The sequence below is a fragment of the Chaetura pelagica genome, unplaced genomic scaffold (assembly GCF_000747805.2).
Source record: "Chaetura pelagica isolate M959 unplaced genomic scaffold, ChaPel_1.0 scaffold138, whole genome shotgun sequence".
NCBI lineage: Eukaryota > Metazoa > Chordata > Aves > Apodiformes > Apodidae > Chaetura > Chaetura pelagica.
In genome coordinates, this window is record NW_009954215.1 from 3,924,564 (window position 1) to 3,940,925 (window position 16,362).

At 39.1% G+C, this 16,362-nt stretch overlaps 2 protein-coding genes across 2 annotated transcripts in view; one reads left to right on the top strand and one right to left on the bottom strand.

Moving 5' to 3' along the window:
* The window catches only part of USP42 (ubiquitin specific peptidase 42), a 32,690-nt gene extending 18,669 nt beyond the window's left edge, over positions 1–14,021 (bottom strand). Inside the window, exons 1-15 of the mRNA XM_010003324.1 lie at positions 13,793–14,021; positions 13,228–13,428; positions 12,091–12,201; positions 11,821–11,923; positions 11,592–11,659; positions 11,358–11,428; positions 10,736–10,818; positions 10,513–10,624; positions 9,974–10,114; positions 9,694–9,794; positions 9,105–9,243; positions 7,735–8,466; positions 7,286–7,359; positions 5,153–6,628; positions 4,397–4,689 (exon numbers count right to left, since the gene is read on the bottom strand). Coding sequence (XP_010001626.1) covers positions 4,397–4,689; positions 5,153–6,628; positions 7,286–7,359; positions 7,735–8,466; positions 9,105–9,243; positions 9,694–9,794; positions 9,974–10,114; positions 10,513–10,624; positions 10,736–10,818; positions 11,358–11,428; positions 11,592–11,659; positions 11,821–11,923; positions 12,091–12,201; positions 13,228–13,428; positions 13,793–14,021 — 3,934 coding nt within the window. The remainder of the gene's footprint in view (positions 1–4,396; positions 4,690–5,152; positions 6,629–7,285; positions 7,360–7,734; positions 8,467–9,104; positions 9,244–9,693; positions 9,795–9,973; positions 10,115–10,512; positions 10,625–10,735; positions 10,819–11,357; positions 11,429–11,591; positions 11,660–11,820; positions 11,924–12,090; positions 12,202–13,227; positions 13,429–13,792) is intronic.
* Positions 14,022–15,898: 1,877 nt separating this feature from the next.
* Positions 15,899–16,362, top strand: part of EIF2AK1 (eukaryotic translation initiation factor 2-alpha kinase 1) — a 14,740-nt gene continuing 14,276 nt past the window's right edge. Inside the window, exon 1 of the mRNA XM_010003325.1 lies at positions 15,899–16,355. Within this exon, the coding sequence (XP_010001627.1) occupies positions 15,899–16,355 (457 nt within the window). The remainder of the gene's footprint in view (positions 16,356–16,362) is intronic.

A 16,362-nucleotide genomic window follows, 5' to 3' on the forward strand; every position in this document is an offset into this window, starting at 1 on the left:
GCCTGGGGCAGCCCCAGCCCCTTGTGGCACCTCCTCAGTGAATGTGGGGATGCAACAGGTCCTTACATCTAAGGCCTCCTTAGAATGACGCCTGGCGGGAGGGCAAGGACAAGAAGAAAGGCTTCTCTTAAGTATATTGGAGGCAAAAGGAGGACTAGGGGAAATGTGGGCCTGCTGCTGAGGGAAGTGGCTATCCTGGTGGTGGTGGCTATAGAGAAGGTGGAGTTTCTGAATGCCTTCTGTGCCTCGGTCTGTACTGCTAAGGCCAGCTCTCAGGAGTCCAGACCTTTGAGACCACAGGGAAAGTCAGGAGAATGAAGGAGCTGGCAGAAATTGTGGCTGTGCTGCCATTCAGCACAACATGGACTGGCTGGAGATGAGGGAAGAAACATAATTAAGCACTTTGGTGTCAGTTCTTATCTTCTGAGATGTCACCTTCAAGAAAATCTCCTTTAACTGGGTGAGGATATCTACAATAAGCATGAAGGAGACGCCTTGAGAGTTCATTTGCTGTATTCAGTTTGAAGTTCTTACAACCAGAAGAAATAGAGCAACATGTAACTGAGGTATCAGAGCCAGAAACAGATTATTTCTCAGCATTAAATGCAGCGTCGTTAGCAGCTCTTTGTGGTGCTCAATATATGTATTTAATTTACCAAAGCTAATGGAAGAGCATTCTTGTTTGTGAGATTTGGTTTCAGATGTTCCTTGGAACAGTGTTAACAGGGAGTGAAACTGGCCTGGAATTTCCACTGGCCACGAGGCCAGTAAAACAAAGTGGCTTGTGAAAATTTGGGCCAAATCAAGTACTATCCAGGAGGGGGAACAAAAATCTCTCAACCTTTCCCTTGTTTTGAATGGGCTTCCAGCCCAGGGGTGGCTACTCAGACTAGCTGCTCGGTGGCCTGCAGCAGTATCTGTTAGGGCTTGGCCAGGCTGAAGAGAAGTCCTCTGGGCACAGCAGACTTCTCCCTTCCTGATGCACAGAAACTTGTGTAATTTTTCACCTGTTTCTAACATGGGCCCTTCCAGCATTGGGGGCCAGCAAAAGAGCCACTGCTGCTCCTGCCACGGGAGGGGCTTCACTCAGCGTCCAACCCAGGGGGCCTCTAACATCAGCCCTGCTGCCAGTGCAGTTGAGGGAGAGAAGTGTCTGTAATACTTGAGCTCAGCTGGACTGACTTAGATTTTACCATATGCTGACAAAACAAGCTGTCACTTCACCTTTTGAACTGTTTTAAACTGGTACAAAACCAAACCTTGCCAACTGAGCAGCATTTCTAATGCTTCCTGTATGAAAACAGGAAATAGCTCCTCATTTACTAGTTTTACAGCACATGCCATTGCTGCTGGTGTCAGGAAAAGGCCTCTTTTCCCTGCCTTTAGATACAGATTCACAGGATCAGGCATTTGCAGAGAGAAAAACCTTCCAAATAAAATACATCGTCCCAGTCAAGTGTGCTCCAGCTATGAGTGGTTTTCCATCACGAGCTGGTCTCCCTTGAGAGCCACCGTAAACCAAAGAGGTCTTTTCTTAGGTCCCTTCCACAAGTTTCAGTCAGGTGTCAGTGAGGGGAAAGAGCAGATCTCCAGATCTCTGCTCCCCAAGTTGATCAATCAGACCTCCCCCAGAGCAGGAGCTGATGCTGCTGCCCATGTCTGCTCCGTTTCTCCACAGCTCTCACCTGAAGCTGTCAGGCACTGCTTTCCCTCCAGGCCCTGCCTACCAGCTGCTTCAGGCAATTGTTGCTTTGGGAGCTCTCACTGGAGGTGCAGCACTCAGCATGGAAACTTCTGAGGTACCATTGCTAGAGCTCTTCATCAGACCGCAGACAAGACATCTGATCTTGGAGCCACAGGACAAAAGAGGATACAGGAAAGGCACGTAGATTCTTTGTCATGTTACTTTATGTAACTTCACAGAACTGTTGTCACAGGAACACGATACAGGGTAGACTCATGGTTTGGCTTTATGGTGTTCTCCAGATGCCAAAATATTACTTGAATTATTTAGTAAAACATGAATATTTTGGGGTTTTTTTTCTGGTTTTGTTGTGTATTTTTTTAAGCGTCACACACAGTAAAAAGCTACTGCTGAGCTTCCAACCTGTTGCCTTGTTTTGGAAGCTCGTAACTTCAAAGGAGAAAGGCTTCTGCAATTTTGTCTAGGCAGCTGAAGTCCCAGGTTACTTCTCTAGGTCACACACGCAGCATCTTCTCACCACTGAAAGGAAAATCTGATTTCTTGAGTATCAAACACACTCTGAAAGCTGTCAGTTCACACAACGCCTTGCATGTTAAATAACTCAAGTAGAACTCAAGTAAAAATCCATTTTAACTTTGCTGTATTTATATAGTATATAAATTTTACATGCTATATATTTATAGTGGGGCAAGTGCTTTTATCTTTAAAAAAACAAAGATCAAACTTCAGACATCTCTGAACAACACAGCTTGTATAAAGCAGACAATTATTCAGACAAACTGTATTTAATACAGGTTCCCCACTCATTTCCTGATGCAGGACCAGCGAATAATAAGTGCATCACAGTTTGATAGCATTTAATAATAAAAATAAAAATCACAGTATGAATTTGTCTGTAACTAGACACTTTAGAGAGACAAAACAGACAACTGAGACTTAAGACAAGTGACAGTATATTAAGAAAATGTAATAAAAACGGATGGAAGAGTACACAAATAGTCTTGAGAGATACATTCAGAACTGCATATTTGTTGTTTCACAATGTTGAAAGCCAGAATATTTTCTTCAGATCTTGAATATAACTCAATTGTGAAGTAAATTAGTTTCTAGTGTCAGACATCACAGAAAAAAAGATGCAGCTCTTGCCAAACTCTAGTTATTTGAGAGCTTGTGAAGTTTTAAATAAGTCTTTAAATTAAATATACAGACTGTCAGTTGCAACTTTTATAATTCCTGGTCGCTCTTGCACCAGATGCCTAACTTGGAGTAACATTACATGAATAACATAAAGTCAACCTGAGTCTGTAATTAAGCAGCATTTGAGATGGTCTATACCAGGGCATTATCTCACCTCAGTGAGATATTTATGTGGTAATTTACAATGTTCAGCAGTTGTAAAAAGTTTCCATCATTTTGGATTAGAAGTATATCTTAAAAAAAGAAAGTCTCAAGTTAAAAACTAAAAAAAAGTTCTTTCATGGTAAAATTCTGTACAGAAATGTTTGAGCACCACTTATGACTGGATTTTGTCTTGATCGTAAATGTTTTGATAATAACTTTTAAGTTTTGATGGTCAGTATTGGTAATGTTGGGTTTGATGGTCAAGATCAGTAATGTAGGTTGGGTCCAGTGAGGTCTGGTCCGATGGCCAAGATCAGTAAGGTCAGGTTTGATGGTCTATATGGGCAATATTGGTTTTGATGGTAAAAAGTTGTTGATTTTCATGGTAGAAAGTTGGGCTTGATGGTAAAAAGCTGTTGGTTTTGATGGTAGGTTTAATTTGAGTATTGAAGGCTTCCATCAATCATCTCATCTGAAAGGCAAAAGAAAGCATTGTCAGTCCCTGTCCTGACATTCCACATAGAACTATGTCTCACTGGTTTGATTTCTGAAAGAGAAGTCTGAAACCTGCCTGCAGCTCTGTCTGCTCTGAGGCTACACGTTGTCACTAGCCATTTTTGTCCTTATTAATATATTTAAAGTAAGATGATCCTGGTGAAAAGGCAGAACTTAGCAATTCCTTCTCGGTTGTCTCTAGTCTGTCCCGAGCTTGTGGGAGAGGTTCAGTTCTCTCTGAAAACAAACTGCCAAAGTGGCCTTTGTGAGATCAGATTCTGTATTTCAGGAAATCCTACTTGCAACCCTTAAAAAAAAAAAAAAAAAAGGAAAAAAGAAAGATTGATCTTCCAGAAGATGAAGCTAATTAACATGGACATTGACTTTCTTACTACATTTTGGACTGGATTTTTAAAAAACGAGTTTGCCATCTGTTGGCTGGAGAAGGTTAGAGCAGATGCATTTTCTTCAGTTCCTTATTTATCTCTCACAGAACAGAGACACCTTTAGTGCAGTGGCAATTAACTCTCTACCTACTAGATTCTTTTTCAAGATAAAACTGCCCATGTTTTTTTTTCCTAGTTAATTGGACTGAATTTAATGAGGTATCTTGCCATCCCTCTTACTTGTTCACCACTTAACCATTGTATCACACTAAAACTTTCCAGGCAGTCATTTAAAAATGGAGGGGGAGAAAAAAAAAGAAAGCTTATCAGGTTTTTTTTATTAATGCAGATTGTTTGGAGGCCATGATATAAAGCAGAGATTACATCACACATACATTAAAGATTGTTTTAAATATTATTGTCTGTGTGACTAAAAAGGAGTCCTAACATCCTGTTGCCCCTTACTTACCTTTAACATCCTCACTGGATGTGATGGAGCTCCTTTTCTTGCTGTTACCTGCTGGACTTGAAGGATTCCCTGCCTTGGAGGAAACCCTGCCCTGGTTTCTGTATTGCTCACTTAAGGAGTCGCCTGGAGGACAGGATTCTTCCTTCTTCTCCCGTGTTTTATTCTGGAAACGAGCATCTAAATATTCCAGGAAGTCTTTTGGTTTCCTGATTTGTTCCTTCTTTTTCTTCTTTTTCTTATGTTTGCGATTGTCATTCTCAAAGCGGAGCACAGAGAAATCCAAATCATAATGTCTGATGGAAACATGCAAGTTAAAAATAGAAAATCAGATGTGGCACTTCATGCATATATGAAACATTATTTATTTTACCACAGGTGATGACTTGCAGTGTATCAGCTATTTTGTGGTTGTTTTTGCACATCTGACACTTTAGATGCAGCAAACATAAGCCCTCAGATTGAAGGACAAAAGTGGTTTGTACACAAATAATTAACAGGGGCTAGTTGTGAAATATGTGGAATTAAAAAAAACCACATTACTGTAACCTAACGAAGAAGAGTGTGCACATGTGATTCTAACTACTCCAGATCCAGTGTTCCAACACAAATCAGCAATATCTTTCCTGTCTTCACTTGATCAACCTAATGACATGATCCCCAGCCAGATTATGCTGTATAAGTAACCTGGAAACAATTAAAAAAAGGCTGACATGAGAAACAGAGAAAAGTGCTGATTAAGCTGGAATCCTTGCTTACTTGTAATCCTTCTCTCGATGTTTCTCTTTGGACTTCTTTTTCTTCTTGACCTTCTTCACTTCTTTCTTCATTCTTTGGTCATCTGTCTTTCGGCATTTCTTTTCTGTCTCGCTTCCGCTTCCTTCTCCATAGGTGTATTTTCTTTTGCTGTTTCTTTGTTTTGCTTTTTCATTTTCCCAGGAAGAGTCCTCAAAATGTGAATGACCTGGCCCAGGTGGAAGTGCGTGCCTTTCACGAGAGTATTTTTCCGAGTACTGCTGAGGTACTGAACAATGATGTAAATTTGCTCTGTGGCTGCCTAAGTGATACACATCTTCATCTCTAGAGAATGCACTGTGAGGCTGTCTGCTTTTGCTATGATAATCCTTATGTGACCTGTTGTAAGTTTGATTCCATTTGTCACAGTCTTTATCACAATAAAAGGACTTTCTTTCTCTACCATCCCTTGTTCCATAACAGGAATAATAATCATTGTAGTATTTGCATTTTTCCCATCTCCGTAGCTGATCTTGATGGTATCTTTCTCGACTCCAAGTTCTCTCTCGTTTGTAAAGATAATACCTATTCCTGTCCTGTTCCATTCCTTCTCTGCTCCGCGATCTATGCTGAGGATATTTTCCTGAGCTTTTGCCATCATTCGGACTGTTTCTTTCGCTATGGAAAGATCTATACTTGCTGTCGTTACAATACTCCTGCTTATTACGATTGTGCTTGCTTGTTTCCATGCTGCGAGAGCACTGCCTCTTGTAGGAATCATCTGCTTTGCTTCTGCTTTGCTTCTCCTCTTCAGTATCTGAGATTTCTCTCTTTTTTCGGTAGTGCTCTTTGTCACTTTTTTGAGAGTCATATTCTCTTTTCTTATATTTTTTCCTATACTTATCTTCTTCAGATTTTCTGTTACTCAGTCCTTTGTTTTCTCTGGAAAATTCACTCTTCAAAAGTTTATTCTGGTTTGTAACAGCAGAGCCATTAACAGGTGGTATGTCTAGAGAATTGTTAGAAATGTCCTTTGTGACTTGGCATTTATCTGTGGTATCTAGAGATACAAGTTTTTTAGAACTACATTCAACATCCTCCTTTATAGAGGAGGTTTGCCCTAGTTTTTCTTTGATCTCAGGAGACCTTTTGATTTCTTTTGAAATTACTTCAGTTTCTTTTGATCTTCTTGGTCTGTCTTTGTCTCTACTCTGCTCTGACTCACAATGCCCAAGGAAATCTTCTTCATTGTCCAAGGTTTTTTTCCTCACCTTATGCTGACCATTAACATTGGGATGTGCATTATCAGCTTTTTTAATAATACTTTCAGCAACGTCTTTGGCAGAAATGGTTTCACAGTCTGATTGAGTAAAAAGGTTCTCAGTGTTGCAGCTAAAGTTGGAAGCAACCTTCCTAGGTTCTTCATATGCAAACAACGCTTCCATTACTACAGTATCCATACGAGTATCATTCTCGGAACACTTCTGAGGTCCAGGGACACTGCACAAAACAAACACATTTTTCACTTGAAAAAGGCCAAGATGAATGTTAGAGAGTAAAATCCCCTTAAGTAAAAAAAGTGTGTGGGTACTGGAAAACTCTGAAAGAAAATCCCTTCAGAAATCTATTCTTACACCTTCCTCAGCTCCCAGAGGTGTGGGGTTTTTTTTCCCTCTTGATTCTCCAAGTGTTGCATTAAAAACCCCACACCCATCACATCTGTCTGCCTTCACTTGCTGTGCTGAAGGATGGCATAGCCAAAAATCACTTTATTTGCTCTTCTCCCAGCTAGAAAAAAGCAAACACACAGATGTCTCTCCCTCTCCAAAACAAGAGGGGAGATGATGGGAATTTACATTCACACAACCTGGAATGGAAAAAAAAGGAAAGAAGAATAGAAAAAGTATTCCAAACAATGGGGAAAAAAAAACAAAAGGGAGAAACATTCTATGAAGAAACTAAAGTTTTCCAAGAGGCATCCACCTGTATTTAATATCAGAATATAAGCACTCAGCAGGTGATATTTGCAACACTAGACATAAAGTATGGAATTCTCTGTACTGATTTAAATCTTCCCATTAAATACTACTAATAGAAAGGTAATACAATTATAAAATTGTATGAAATCTTGTTTTAATCAGAGGGTACTCATTTTACCTTGTTTCCTCTGGTAAGATGTTCATCTGGCTATACATGAGAGACTCTAGTATTATTTCTTGAGGTATAGGCATCTAGAATTAAAACATACAAGTTAACAGACATAAAAAAATACTCTCTTTAGCAGAAATCTATGGTTTGAAAAATGTCTACATTAGATGTTGAACAAGATCACTTTGAGCTACATGTGCTGTCCCCATTTTACACATCACTGCACTCATCTCCCCAAACATTTATGAAACTCGTCAAGTATTGTCTCAGCTGAACTTCTCTTAACATGTTCTCATATGTCAGCTCAGCTCTGCATATTCTAATGGGAAAATTGCACAAAATGTTACAGTAAAATCTGTGCCTTGTGTTTTCTTGGTATTTCACACAAATTAGGAACATTATAATACTCCTGAATACATCATAAGTGAGAAATTCTAGATGAAACAAACATAACTCACTGTGTCAAGCAATCCATTTGTTTTAGAAAAGAAAATCTCAGATGGTTTTACAGGTGGCACTTGGCAAGTGGAATCATTACGTTTTGGTCCATTTTCTTTAGATTCATTATCTAAACTAATAGCACCATTGAGTGAATCACTTTTTGGCAGCTCATGCTGGGATCTTTCTTCAGCATTCTGGCAGGAAGCATGGGAATTCTGCAATGCATGAACCACCTTTCCCATCAAAATTCCATTAGAAGACACTACGTTGCAGTTCCGTTTAAACAAGCCCTTCGTCTCCTCAGATTTTCCTGAAGGCTCTGCACTGTAAGGGACTGTGTTACTGGAGCTTACTTTAGCATTTCCATTCACTGCTGGGTTGACAAAAATTTCATCAGGAACTTCCTGTTTAGAAATGTCAGCAGCAACTGACACTACAGATGTATTTGAGGTAGACTCCGCTGCGGAATAATTGGTAATGGTGGATGAAGGAACAGGTTTGCTTAGGTCCTCATCCTCCACAGCACTACTAGGACAGGCGGGGCGGGACACGGTCTGACGTGCAGGCAGTTTGTTGTGAATACTGATGGTGATTTTCTGACTTTTTGATGCATCAGTAAGTGAAGGCCTGGTAATGGCCCAGTTCTGAACACACGCTGTCGGTGGAGCTGACGATGGCCTTTTCAGGGTGACGCCAACAGTATTTGGATCCTCTTTTAGGGGTCCATTTCCATTTAAACGACTTGAATTCTGTGTTTAAAATTAAGAGATTACAAGATGGATCTGTGCAAATACATAGCAATTCAAAAGATAAAAATTCTCCTCAAAATATTTATACAAATTGCCTCAACACTTAGGAAGAAGAAACACCCTCCTTCAAATATAGTCCAACAAATGTGTTTATTTCCTGCTTTTGGTATGGTATGAAATGCTCTAATTTTTGAAACCCACCCAAACAACTTAATATTGACTTAAGTTATCCCCAAATATATTTATTTTTCCCATTAAACTTTCCCTGTAAAAGAGAGTAATTGTTCTGGGATTCAGGAACAAGACAATTGGTTTTCACTGTTTGAGCTAAAAACGACACTGACGGAGGGAGGGAATATTAAAAAAAATATACGTAAACATTATCAGACTAGTTATATTTTCTCAAGAGCTTAAGAAAAGTAAGTGGGAAGTATAAGGTAATGAAGCAGCATGGCTGCACACCTGAGGATTAGCCACTGTTTGAATAATTCTGGCTGTAGCATGAGGGCTGTGAGGAAAGCTGCAGTGGGAGAGGGAAAACTCAGATGCTAAAAAGAAACAAACCCTCAAAAACAAAAATACACCACACCAAAACCCACTGCCCATTTTGGTGCCATTATTTGTCCCCCTCAAATTACCTTAATCATATGAGGAGGAAGTCGTGGTCCCATAAATCCAGCCTGCTTACTATTAGCCCCTCGCTGGCCCAGGAAGGAACGGGGATAGGACGGAGCTGGCAAGTAAAATGCACGTTCTCCAAGTGACAGATCATAGCGCCTGGGGAAAAGAGCAGTGATCTCAGTTTAGAGTTTTGATTTCAGCCTATTCTTGGATTAAACCCCATCCTAAAATTTTACAGGAACAGCTTATATGACACAGAAGACATATACAGAAGACTTAACCAAGACTATAAAATGAAAATTATGTAATGGTCTTCCTACAATGACTGTCTTCTCAGAGCAGTAACTCATCCTTAGACCAGGCATGGCCTTAATTTCTCCTCTTTTCTAAACCAGCCAGCTGCAAAGAGCAGATATATACCAATGTACACAAGTGCAGCAGTTTAAGACCAACCAGTGAAAGATAATAAATGACATGGGGAATTTCAGGTTAGACAGAACCGAATTATAACAATAGTCATCATCTAGAAAGAAAAACACTTGAAAAGAAGCATATCAATAACAGGAAAGTAAATATATTCTGGACACATTTAGCATTTGTTATTACCTGATATAAAAAAGTACATAAGCTTGCTGATTGAGAACTGTTTTGATATCAGAAAGCTCTACTGAGGCATCATTCATTCGATACCATCGCCCATTACCAGCCTAAAAATAAAAACAATGATATTTTAGATGAGCTGCATGTTTTTCAAATGAGATCTCAGATACAACACTACCAAATCAAACCGATAATGCTACTTTTTCTCCTAAAAACAGTGGTCATCAGGAACATTTTAATTGGTTAGCACTAGAATTACCCTGTTAGAAATGAAGATGATATCTACCTTTATGTAGCAGATATAGTGTCCTGCGTTACAGCTGAAACCATTATGTACAAGAACTGCATATAAAGCATAGATGAGTGGTTCTCCAATTGATTGGGACATATATGCCCGAAGATCCAAATATTCAGGATATTTTACTTCCTAAGGACAGACCAAGAAGATTAAAAAATTATCCTAAAATACTTCACAGAATAGCCTGAGAAAATCACTTCTAAAAACACAAACTAGGATTATATTAATATATTTTTTATTCACTTATAAAAACCTACTCTTATCAACAACATTTAATAAGTTAAGTTGCACAGGCTGTTTTCTATGGAATGAGCTCTTCAAGAAGAAGGTCTGTTGTTATTGTCACACAGGAACTTTCTCATTATTACCAAAGAAAGAAGCCATAGCTGTGATCCTGACTTTATTCTTAGACTACAGTTATGATTCTAGAGTTACTGCCTGCAAACATGAGCAGCTTTTATATTCATTGTTGGGAAATCTCCCATCCCAAGAATATAAAGTTGCATTATTACAGCTGTAAATATTACCTTGTTGATCTTTCCACCGGTGTAATTAGCGAATCTTTTCAGTGATAGTGTAAGAACATTGGAAGATCGATGTATTGTGTACCTCTTTGATGCAGGAACCATCTTTTTACACCTTAAAAACAAACACAGACACATTTTACAGCATATTCTCTTTCCTCCCAAAAATCAAACTTCAGTTTTCATCTCTCACACACGCTTTAGATGTAACTAGTAATAATCTTACTTGCTGCACTTATAGCTGTTTTCACCATCTAGTTGTTCTGGTTTCACATATTGTTCTAGAGCTCTGGTAATGGACGTAACTGCCTGGAAAAAAAACAGTGAAAAAGTAGAGCTCTAAGTCACTGGAAATATAAAGTTTCAAACACTTACTGGTAGTTTAGGAGAGAACCTTGCTAATTCCTACTTCAGTGACCTACCAGCAAGCACTGGTGTGAAGGAGGCAGCAAGAGAATGTGCTGAGCATTTACCTCATTTGAAAATTATTCTGCCTAGAGATCAATGAATTTTGCAGTTCCACAGACAGCATCTGTGGTATGCTTTGGCTCCAGGAAGGAGAACAATCAGACCTGACAGTCTATCAGTGATGTGTATTGAAGTAGAATAATGGAGAAGTATGATAGATCACTGTTGGTGTGGATAAAAGTTTTCTTTTTCCAGCTTAAATCCAGTGCAAACGTGGAGACCATTTATGTGGCTTCCTCTGAAGAACAAGGTCCAATCCATTCCCATCCATCACCAAGTTCTTTGTTTTAACAAACTAAATGTTTTTAAGTAAAAGGAATTATTTTAGGAAGCTCTACAAGTCTTTACGCATCTCAACCCATATTCACAAAACAGCTTACCTTTATATCCAAAGAAATGTCAAGGAACGGCTCGTATGTGTCAGAAACAGCTTTGCAGTTCATGCACTTCACTGGAATCAAAATACAAATGCTTATCAATATGTGAAGGAGACTAACTGTGCAGATTTCAATTATTAATCCACATTACCCCAGTCAAATTACAAACATCTTTACTACAAACACACTAAAAACCCACAGAACAGTTGGAAGGACAGGCAGATTTTGAAAAAGTACCTCGGGATCTCAGATAACCTCCAAATATTTGATAAATAAGTGTGGTGGCTTGAGAGGATCTGTCCAGTCTGGAAAGAAATCATAAACAGACCTCAGAAGATTTAAGGCACACGGTTACCTGCTCAAACAGTTTTTCTTTTTATGAAAGCATAGGGTTTCACTTCATGTTAGTAAACAAAGGAGTAGGAGGGGCTAAAGGACACTTAAAAGGTAATTTGTTCATGCTTACTTCGTGCTTCCATTTAAGCAAGCTTTCTGTAAAGCATCAACAGTAAAACTTAAGAATTCATGTGCATCCTCTTGACTGCCAAAATGGAAATTTCTTCCAATTCCTAATAAATAATAGGAAAATGAAAAAAAAATACATTAATATAAAATTAAAGAAAACGTGCATTCCTAAAATATCTTTTTAAAAGTATCTAAGTAATTTACTTTTCATCAAACAGTTATTAAAAAAATTAAAAAATTACAAAATTTAAACCTAACTGAAGTTACTTACTTTTAAGGCCATTGATAACAGATGTAGGTTTGATGGGAGCATTAGAGCAACACAAGACCTGGTTAATGTGCGTTTCCATTGCACACATCATACAGAAGTCTTTTTCACCACCTGAAGAGTGAAAGAATAAAGAACCCTGGTCTAGTCAAATATATATTCCTAAAAAACACTCCAAAACAAACCTAAAAGAAATAAATAATAATCTTTAAGTGACAGGTACAATATCCACTTTCTATGCTAGATTCTCTTCTAGAGTGTCAATATCCCAGCAGGTCTGTGACATTTTATTATGCGGAACTTTATAGAATAAACATGTCAGCACAGTCAGTTTTAAAGTGCATTTCTGATTAACATTTCTTAACTATTGCAGTGTCATTTTAAATTTTTTTTGTGCAGACTAAAAAGAATGTGAACTCCAGAGACTGCAGAATATGTGAGGAAATATGATTGACACTGATGATACAGCACGAAGGGAGAAGGTGTGTTCTTTTCGGCACACTGTTGAGCTACATGACTCAGAGCTAAGAATCCTCTGGGAGAAAGGAGAGATTCAAGCAATGCATGGATTAGTGCTTCTGCCCTCCTTTTTCAACAGGATTCTTAACTGACATATTTTTTATATATTCTCAGAAAGCACAGCTAAGGTGCTTACAGTATTGGTTTAGCACTGGCTGGACAGTTAGGTTAATGGTTGGGCTCTATGGTCTTAAAGGTCTTTTCCAACCCCAACAGTTCTGTGATTCTAGGAATAAACACTAAGATCCCAGGCTGGCAAGCACACAGGTGCCTCTGGAAAATACACATCTATTTCTACCAGCAGGAAACCCAAGTGCCAAATGTTCACCTAATTCCTTACATTACAATGCACTTGAGTATTCACGTGAAACAAGAAATGATCTTGTTTTCAAGTTTTCCCATGGTGCATTAAATGAACAAATGCACTTTATATGCTGTTCTGAGCCTCCTCTTAATACAAACACAGAATCATTGGGTTGGAAATGACCTTTAAGACCATGCTGCAAACCAGCTTCTACAGATAAAATAAGACAACTAAAGAGTTTCCTTCACAGAATCACTGGTGCTCTTTCACCTTTCGAGCTGTCACACAGATGTACAGTCATGTTGGAAAGTACTCACACGACTGGGTGTGTTCAAGGGAAAGCATGTAATTGGCGAGGGGAGGCGTGTAGGTCAGACATTGCAGAGTAGAATTGAGGAAACAGGTGTTGCCAAGATTGAGCAGTCCAACTCCAACACTTTGTGTTTGTTCCCAATCCATACAAATTTTCTCCGGTGGAAAAAGAATCATTTGTGGCGGGGCAATTCCATCATTGACAACTGCAATGGGATTGGCTGGGCCACACATGTTCGGGACAACAGTTCATTCATCTGCTCTAATTCTTCTAACACAGGACAAACTACCATGCTGATCTGAGTAATTTTTGCCAGGCTTCTTTCCACCTGTAGGCTCTAATCTGATTACTGTTAAGTTACCATCTTGTTCCTTATTGTAACGTAAACCACAAAATTACACCACAGATTAGTTCCAGTTGCTTTAGGGCAGTCACAACATTGCAGAGTATCTGAAGTCTGCACTGGTCACTGTCCCATTTACAGCACTGCAACTATCAGAACTGCGTTTTCTACCTCTCTTTTGTGTTTCTAAAAAAATGAGGGGGGAACACGTAGAAGACACACTTACCTAGATCTCTTCGGGCAAAGGGCTTAGCTTTTTGAGATGTTCTACAATAAATAGCACCCCCAGGTCCTTTGTCTACAGAGACTTTGTTTGGATCTTCTGCAGGTGGTACCCGGCCCAAATTTGCAGTGCGTGATGTCATTTTTTTAGTACGGGGTTTCTTAGATTTGTTAGATCGCCTTGATGATGATTTTTTAGATTTTGAAGATTTTGGCTTGTTAACTATGGTCATTGTTCATATCTGTAACAGAGGGAAAAGTTCTGGTTGACATAAGAGTATCAAGAACCACTCGAGAGAAAAGGAGAAATCCTGTCACTAAGTCTCAAAGAAATTACTCAAAAAACTAAATAGCTGGTAAGAATCTTTTAAAAACAAACAACAAAACCCAAACACAGAACCCAAAAGTAAACAAAGCAGAATCTTCCACCAAAACTGTATCAATAATAATTTCAGCTTCTGCAGAGGTGGTGACAAGATGACATTTCTTCTACTTTCATAGGAAGGTAATCCATTACTGTTAATAAAGACCTTTTAAAAATAAAATAAAGGAGCTGTGAGCAGTGACACATTCAAGTGCTGGCCTGCTGAGATCCGGGAGGAGCTGTTTGGCCCATCTTTTGACTCTTGGGAACCACATGCCTCTGACATACAGAGGATGGGAAATAGCTCTGAGAAATCTTGGGAAAGGAGAGCAAGAAAACACTTGTACATTTATTTCTGCCTGGATCTCTTTGGCCACTCCAAGAAATATTTTTTTATATACAATTATGACAGCAGTACTTGGTACTATTTTGCATCTATCACATTTACAACTATCAACCAAAAAGTTGAACCAAAAAGCACAGGTTTTAGTTCTTGTTATATAAAGTTGTACATTATCTGCTGAACATAAAAGAAAACAAACTCCTGGCCCTCAAGGACAAAGGCAATAACTGATACCAAGTCCTTTATAAAATGCTGATTAGGTTTCAAGATGATACATCTTTAAAAATGTGTGTAAGTGTGCATGCAAAGTAATCTGCTGAGTAATTACACCATCATTTATCAATCTCCAGATGCAAAGTTTTGTTACTATCTTACTATAGCATGCAGGACCCCTCTAAGTTCAGGGAAACCATAAGCCTGAGTGTTTGAAGCACAAGCTGCTTTGCTGTACTGAACTAACTGAGAGAACAAAGCATACAGCAGTTTCAGATTTATGGCACAACTTGATTGGTACTGATACAACTTAAGGTAGATTTAAAAAAGCACAGTAAATTAGAGAACTTCTAGTCCTATGAAAGATAAATTATGCACAAAGACTTTAAGGAGATATTTTTCCTTTAAATTCTCAATTGAAAATCTACTCTTATAGACATTTTCAATTTCTAAGAAGGTAATACAATAAAGTGGAAAATTCCCTCTCTTTTTACTGAGAAATGAAGACATCCTTGTCCACCTGGAAGACTAAGATGGCAGTTCTTGGGGTCAGTGATTTTCTGGTAAGATTCAGTCTTCAAACTGCAGATACCAGAGGCATCTCCTTTTTTGATGAAAAAGGAAAGTGTTTCAGCAGCATATCTTGAACATATTTGTGGAGCAGCCAAGAACATTATCTTGTTATCCTGACCAATCAGTTAAGCCTTATGTATTTTTTAATTCATTTTTGACAACTGATAATTACCAGAGAGCAAGCACTTCACAACAGCAAATACCAACGCTAGTAAGAATAAATCAGATCCACCCCCTTAAAAAAGATATGTCAATAGAATTCCTAATGTGGATGTAACATCTCTTCGACAAAGAAGTACAAAAACTATAAAGACTGATATTTTTGCCCTCTTCCATTGTTCAACAGACTTACAGCTTCTGTTCCTAAAAAACTGCTGAACATAAATACACACTGTCATGTGCAGTGAGTGTTATTGCCCTGCACAGCTGCCCTCACAGACTTCTACCAGTATGATATTGAAAAGTAAAATAGATAGAACAGTTACCTCCACTTGGGAGTTTTGCATCAGCGTTGCTTAGATTTTTTCAGCAGTCTCATTACAAAACACATCAGTTATGAGCTAATGTGGGAAACTGTTGTTTTCTTCCCCACATAAGTCTAACTGGCTGGAAATCAAATGCCTGTGCCCCCCAGTATCGGCTCACGACAGGTGGATATAAATATTTACATTTGGTCTCCAGTTGGCATTACAGTAAGTCACAGCTCAGAAGATTTCAGACAAGGTCCCGCTCACAGGCTGCGTTCAGCCAGGGGACACGGCTGTGTCTTTACTCCTTACAAAACATTTTCAGCAACACAACAAGGTCTCGGCAGGAAGAAGGAGCAGCAGAAAACCACTCCAGCACAGACCCGAAGAGCAGGCACGTTTACATCTCTCAGCTCCAGGCTGCACTTCCACACGGCAGCGCTCCTGAGAGCCAAAGGAACAGAGCGAAGGAGGAAACAGCCCGAACACACACGCGCTGTGCCGGTTTTACTGTCGGTAACAACTAATCCCGGCACCACGCCAGGAACGCGAAATGAACCCTCCTGCAGCCCGAGCCGGGAGGCGGTTCTGCAGGCGAGGGGCAGGGGCACCGG